The 7557-nt window shown below is 37.6% G+C and overlaps 1 protein-coding gene across 1 annotated transcript in view; it reads left to right on the top strand.

Moving 5' to 3' along the window:
* LOC145464452 (F-box only protein 22-like) overlaps positions 1–7540 on the top strand; it is an 8166-nt gene extending 626 nt beyond the window's left edge. Inside the window, exons 1-3 of the mRNA XM_081448361.1 lie at positions 1–125; positions 2717–3184; positions 4290–7540. The exon at positions 1–125 is cut by the window's left edge and continues 626 nt beyond it. Of these exons, the coding sequence (XP_081304487.1) occupies positions 1–125; positions 2717–3184; positions 4290–4841 (1145 nt within the window). The 3' untranslated portion in view covers positions 4842–7540. The remainder of the gene's footprint in view (positions 126–2716; positions 3185–4289) is intronic.
* Positions 7541–7557: the final 17 nt, after the last annotated feature.

Raw genomic sequence — 7557 nt, 5'->3', positions numbered from 1 at the left:
CGTGCGCTCAAGTTTGCCGCTTATGGCGCGACACTGCCAGACGAATTATTCGCTCACGAAAAAGATTAGGGTGGCTAAGTTTTGTGGCCCATCATGAAATTCACGGCACCCCATGCACGTCCAAGGTAAGGAAAGCTGAAGTTATTTCATTGTGGACCAAGGATGTTATCAAATGAGACACAAAACCATCCCCAAGTTATCCTGCAATACCAGAAATAAGATGATAGCTGAAGCTAAAACTACACAACCTTCTGTTCTAGAATTAGAATCTCGAGGCCTTTGATTGTATTCGTAATTGCATTTGTCGTGTTTCCTTTAGTCGGTGTTACTTCGTTCGAAACTGTGATTAATTAGCTTATGTAATCATTTTGGACCAAAACCAAATAAGAAGTTCATCTAGGAAACGGAACTGTTTGAAGATGGAAAGCGGACAGTCAGTAGCTTTAATGTTAAAATATATTAAAGGATTTGTTTGCCGTCGTTTTTGTCACATTCAGCGTTTTTCTTTCGAACAACAGTTTGTTACACAGAAGTAACATGATCTGAATGTGACAGTGCCGTCTTTTTAATTTATATAAGGCCATGAAGTTGGTATGGATGTATGAAGCCCCCCCCCTCCCCCCCCCATATACTGAAACGGCACAAATTATTTAACAAAAATAATAATTAAATTGTTATTAATTCATTGAGTTCAAACTGTTTTCCTTGCTCTTGCAAAATTAAATTTTCAAGTGTTGTGAAAAACTAACCCAATGTGCAATGAAATATATATGAAAACCATTGGCTTCCCAAAAGATATTTCTGTTGAGCTATCAGGTTTTCTAAAGAAAAAAAAAAAAAAAAGTAAATAAAGTACTAAGAAGTCAAAATGCTATTAATATGCACCTGCCTGAAAACGTGCAGTGAAGGATCAGATTTCAAGATGTGTGTGTGTGTGTCTGTATTTGTTCTGTCTGGATGAAGCCACGTGGAAAGCAAAACTGTGTATAAACATCAATTATTACATAACAGACAGACAGTATTGATTTTAGAGACAAAACTTTCATGCGAGACATAAGTGCTGTACTTGCTACAGAAACAAAGGAACTTTCAATTTTCTTTCAAGCAAGTATATTTTTGCCCAGGCCATGTGCTAGATAATTCAACAGTTCACATGCCATGACATGAGGCATGCATTATGCCATTGTAGCAAACTCTTAACTGATCAACTCCATTGTGTTCAACTCTTTGAACATTTTACAATGAATTACTTATTAATTATTGCATGCAGTCTAATCAGAAGTGTTTGAAACTTGTTGACCATTACATAAAAAATAAATAAATTAAACCTGCTCCTTGTGCATTGTCAAATAGAAAAGTTTACATTTTGTGCATAATTGTTGTCGTCTTATTTAAACACAAGTGGAGGTTTTGGGGAATGAGAAATGTTGTGGGAACATGAATCATAGGTGAGAATTTTCAATGCAGCTGTCCTGAGAAGGCCCCATGTACCTCTCAGTAAGCTCATCAAGATTGGCGAAGGAAACATTAGAACAAACAACGGAAACAATGAACCTAAAAACAATTATTGTTATAGAGGTGTGTGAATTGGGAAGTGAATGAAATTACAGGTTCTGTAGGCTAGGGGTGCATTGGGGGACTCCCAAATAAAAAAAAAAAGAATGGGGGTGCTAGTCATATCTTTTAGGGGTTAAAAATGCAGTTTTGATACCACTTCAACCTCAAAAAGTCCACAGCAGGAGCTTTTGTGGTATGTTTTAGGCTATTGGGCCGAAAAAAATATGGCAGAAGATGATGCACATGTTCTTAGCAGTGAAAAACATATATCAAGCCACACACACAGAACAGAGAGTAGGAGTAGTCCGTCTTTCACTTAGTCCATTGTGCATAGCGCGAAGGTAAACCGTGAGAAAAAATGGTCCTGCAAACTCCTGTGGGCAAGATGCATGCAAAAGGAGGGACTACCAACAAAGCCAGAGAGTTTGACCTTTCATGGCCGAGTGATTTTTCAGTGTAAATTTTCAATCTTATTGCATTTATCCAATGGGATTCCTTATCTTGACATCCTCTCATTATCGCCTGTTGTCAATAACCCCGGGGGGATGAATCACTCTTCTCTTCAAGTAGCGAGGTAAAACCATGCCATGAGAAGTATGGTGTATATCTTCATTCAGTGTTCATTAAGCAAAGCTGCCAAAGTAGTTTTGAAAACAAGGCGGTAAAGGAGGTGTCTTGTAATGATTTTTTGCTGCGTCTGTAGGTGTAAATTGAAAAGTTATTGTGAAACTTCAAATGCAGAGTTTCAACCAAGAATTTACATATTACGTATCTGACGTAGGAGATCATCCAACTGACAGTGGCGACATGTTTAACGATTAAGCAGTGGAAAATACTTTGATTTGCTCCTGTTCTAAAGCTTTTAATGATAGAAGCTTTCTATGTTTAGAAAGCGAGATAAACATTCCTGCAGGATGTCACATGAATCTTGAATGTTGACAACATGTTGTCAACGCTTCTAACATAAGCCAATCATATTTTTGCATTGTGAGAGCAATGCACAATTCAAACTCTCTGGCTTAGTCAGTAGTCCTTCCTTCCGTGCATGTCTCTGAATTCAACACTTTCTTGATTGTTTCTATAACTCGATAAAATCTTGAAAACAAAGTTGTTACTTTCTGGTGATTCCAGCTATTTATAAGAGTTTTATTTTTCCTAGCTTTCTATGGAGATCCTTGGCCGCAGAGTTGTTGAGTTTTTGGATGAGCTACCACTGGTTCCAGCTGCATGTATCCTCTTAGTGAGTAGATGTACAGAATATGCTGATGCGAAGAAAGATGAAATTAAAGGCCTAGTGACGGCAGTGAAAGGCTGCTTACCTAATTCATGTCCACTTATTGGATGTGTCGGAGCAGGAGTTATTGGCACAGGTGAAGGTGGATTTTCGGAAGAAGTAGAAATGGCTGAGGGTGTTGCCTTGATGCTCATGCCGCAAATAGAAGGTGTCTCAGCTGAGGTGATCAACTTGAACCTAACAGAGGTTAAGAACAACAGAACATTCAAATCTCGTTGGGAGAAATCTTTGAAAATTCCTACTGATGGGACAGTCAAGTGTGCCTTCCTTTTGGCCAAAGGGGACACTTATCATCTTGATGTTATAGGAAAAGTGGCATCTGGAATTTGGAAGGTAAAAATTGTTTGTAACCTTGGTGTCTTCACCAAGTTTGTTGTACTCTGGATCAAGCAGTCTGCATTTGAGCCCTGGCTGCAGTCACTGAATTGTCTTCTTGGGGAAGGTACTTATTACTCTGAGGTTGCCACTCTCCACCCAAGTGTATACGTGGGTGCCAGCAAACTATTGTGGCAATGTGGTGGGGATAGCAGTGAGAACTTGCAATGGACTAACATCTCTTCTAGGGGGATAAATAATTATAGCAAATTTCTTCCTTGCCATTGAACTGTAGACACAAGAATAGGTCTGCAACGCGTATATACACACCTGGCCTGGATATATTTTTTACCATCCCCTGGAACAGAATGCAAGGTGGTCATTTGTGTCATTAATTTACAGCATTTAGGCATTTGCAATCTTGGCATGAATGTAGACATGCAGGTATTTTAAAGTATAAGTCTGAGGAGGCACGGTGGCCTCATGGTTAGTGCACTCGCCTCCAGATTTAGTGGTCTGGGTTCGAGCTCTGGCCAGGGACATCTCTGTTCTTGGGCAAGACATTTCACTCACACATTGCCTCTCTCCCCCCAGGTGAATAAATGTACCCACAAATTTAATGGTGGGAGGTAACCCTGCAATGGACTAGCATCCCATCCAGGGAGGAGTAGAAATACTCCTGGTTGCTAAAGTCAATCTACAGAAACTGCATGGAGATAAGTGCCGGGTGATGGGCCACTTGATTCATATGCAACTTTACCTCATGTTACCTAGTCTAAAGGACTACTCCCTGGAAGTATGAATTATTGCTGCCTAAACTTTCAAGGCTGTACCTTTTTTAGTACTTGGTGCTCCATGCTGTTACCATTTGGGTTACCAGTGGCATATGGAGGAATCAAAACACTCTAACTTTCTCTACTATTTCCCTTTTTAGTATACGAGACAGCTTACTTAATTTTTGATTCAGGCTTTAACTCTATGTTGGTTCATGAACTTTCCTAAAATATAATGCTTGTTAGTACAGTATCATGCAACATACCTGAAAAGGTTTGATTATGTACAATAATTTAATTGTTATATCTAGTTATACTGAACAGTTTATTTGGCTTTATGACTGATTTAGGTTTGCAACATTGACGAGGATGATAAGTCAGATGTGGTAATAATTGGTGGACTTGTTGAATCATTCTTGATGGTGGACAATGAAGTAAGGAACACTGGTGTTGTGGGCCTCGCAATATCTGGCAATGTGGAAGCCATTTCCATGGTTCATCATGGAGAAACTGCTGAAGGTGTTCAGCAAAGTTTGAAGCAGCTGCGAAAGTCTGGAATTTCATGCGAAAAAAATACAGCGTGTTTCATGGTGTCCTGCATTGGTCGTGGTGAGAAGTTTTACAATGCAAAGAATGTGGAGACTAAAATTTTCCGACAGGAGTTTCCTGGTATTCCTGTGGTTGGTTTCTTTGGCAATGGAGAGCTGGGTTTGGATCTCCATTCTTGCGAGGGAAAGCTTGAGCGAGATGGTCACTTTTTGCACTCGTATTCATCAGTATTTTGCTTGTGTTCCCTGTCACCACAATCTAATGACAGTTCAACTGAGGAGAGCACAGTTGCTTCTCATCCAAAGGTGTCTGATCATGTGAAAGGGAAGCCATCCTCAAGCCATTCTGAATGACTCATTAACAAAGTTTCCAATTGATTGTTTGAAATCTGTTGATGTTAAGGAAATGTTAAAGTTAGTCTGGTGAGGTAAAAGATTATAAGTTAATCAGATATCCTAAGTCCATTACAAACTATAATAATAGACTTCCAAAATATCTGTCAGTCCTCTAGGGTGCATTCCATTTAACAAGTCTAACTATGATTTCTATTCAAACCAATGCCAGCAGTTGTTAAATGAAACTAAGCTCATTGATAAGTATTCTGGTTGGCTGTGAGTACACTTAATACGCATTTGGAAAATGTTAAGTTTTTAAATGGTTGGTTGTTGTTGTTGTTGTTGTTAAGGTGGCTGACAACAGTTTTGTACATTTTCAAGTACTTATACTTTTGTGGATTATAACTACCAGTCACATTTATAGTAATGGTATTGAATGAATGGCCAATCATTGATGGAAACATTTTGGTCCATTGGTTTGACACAGCAGGTTACCATAACAACAGTATAACCTGAGGAAAGCACAATGAAGGTCATCAAGTTCCTTTTCAAGTTCTGTTTGAGTTACTAGCACTGAAAGCCTAGGTTAAGGGTATTTGTAGCAAGGAATACTGAACATTTCTTTGGTAACCTATTAAGTCAAGAAAGTTGCCAATTGAATGTTTTAACCTAGGATTGGGCATTCATTTGATACTATTATTGCAGCGTCCATTGTTGAAGAGAGGTAGTACAGGCCAGAAATGTTTGTCAGCCACTTTAAATCATAAAAAGTTCAAATTGGGTGGGTGAATCCTTCCCCCATTGTTCAAATTGTTCCACGTGATAGGTGAATTACCATCCATTGGTAAGAGTTAACACTGCATGATGCTATATAGTGATGTATCTCATTGATAGCATTTGTGTATACGTTGAGCAATTGGGGCTGGATGTTTACTATTTTGCACCCTTGAAATAAATTGAAGTACTGTAAATAATTATTTTAGAATCGAATCCATATTAATTTCTGTTATTGGATTGCTGTAATTGATGAATTCAACATTGATTACCACATTGTGGTCATCATCATTGTTTTCAGTGGGATTCTTGTTTTGTTAGTAGTAGATTTCACCTCTTGTTATATAATATCACTAAATACAGTCTTGTTCTGGTCTGGTGTCAAATTTAATTTTATCCAATTTATAATTTTCAATTATTAATTAAATAGTTTTTGTGTACTATACAACCTTGAGCATGTGTTTGCTCATTGTGCATTTCCAGAAATGGCCACCCCAAGGGGTGGGGTTGGGAGGAGGGTTCAAACCAAAAAACCTTCTATGGGAGGGGTGTGGATGGAAGCAATGCATTTTAAATGTGTGCAAATTTCACCTATAACCTCCCTCACTGACCTATCATCGTGCTTGGTTGAATTGGTCCATTCATGTTTTTTAGAACATGGACTCACTCTTCTTAGTGCCTTGTTGCCTTTTAACACAGCACCTGCACTTCAGTGTATTTTTTTAAAATCATTGTAGCTGTAGCTTCACAACATCTTCCTTAAAAAATGAAGATGTCACCACATCTGGTAAAAATGAAGTGTCACCACATCTGGTAAAAACAAGACTGTTCTGGCAACTGTAAGTTCACCACTCTTTAAGTAATGTGTGTTGGTGTTTTTAAGTAATGTGTGTTGGCGTTTTTTAGTGGTTACACTGAGGGTGGAAAGTCTTTGTTGGTATGGTATAGCTTACAAATTATTTAATGAAAAACCTCTATATCTTAGAGCAACCATTCCGACTAATAAAAATATTAATTTTCCAATATTTCTCTTGAAGGAACATGTGACTAGCCCTTACAACCTCTGCGTCTGCATGGAAGGCTAAGCATAAATAAGAGCAGTGGTCTACCAGTTACACATTTATTTGGAGTTTGTAATTCTGTTAAATAATGCCATTTGGGGAATGATAAAAATTACTACCATTTTCAAAGCGTCAACAGCAAATTGCAATTGGAGATCTGGTTGATAAGGGTGGGAAGGGGTTGTTGCCCTTCCATTCCTTTTATTTGTGAAGTAAAATCACTGTCCATAATTGGATGGGAAAAACTACGCAATCAACTGGGTGCTGATTTATCTGGTTGATAACATTATCCACCCTTTGAATATTTCTAGCACCAGCATTGATATAGATCTCAATTCCTCTTTTACCAGACTGTTACAGACTGTACAAATTATCTATTGTCAGTGATTTAATTATTTTGGTATGAGGTATGCAACGAAAGTGAGGCCTTTAATTTAAAATGTCCTTTTGTTGAGTAGCAATTTTTTTTTCATTATAAGCACTTCAATGAAGAAGTCAGTTTAAAAGAACTTGGTTTTTATCCTCTGTTCTTAACTGGTTTTACTGTTTAAGTTTGCTGTTTCTGTAGAATTAAAAATAAATTGAAAATTAATTTACCCTATCATATCAGTTAGTTTAATCACTGATATGATAAACGGTTATGTAAATGGACTTAATGACACAAAAATTGTTAATCATTTTGGTAGTTTGTAATAAAATTAGCATTTCTTTTTTTGACTCTTTACCTTTTGAGCAGATATCTGCTTTAATGTTTTGTGACATGTGATGGAAATGTTGAACGTACCATTACTGAATGTATAATAGAGGCAGAGAAATGTTAGTGATACATGTAAATAAGTAGTAAATTATATAGAGTTAATAAAGTTAGATCTCTTAACTAAACATGGCTCATCATACTT

This window comes from Orbicella franksi, chromosome 12 (assembly GCF_964199315.1).
Source record: "Orbicella franksi chromosome 12, jaOrbFran1.1, whole genome shotgun sequence".
In the NCBI taxonomy this organism is placed as follows: domain Eukaryota; kingdom Metazoa; phylum Cnidaria; class Anthozoa; order Scleractinia; family Merulinidae; genus Orbicella; species Orbicella franksi.
The sequence above is the reverse complement of the archived record's forward strand: the minus strand, read 5'-3'. Positions and strand labels throughout refer to the sequence as shown.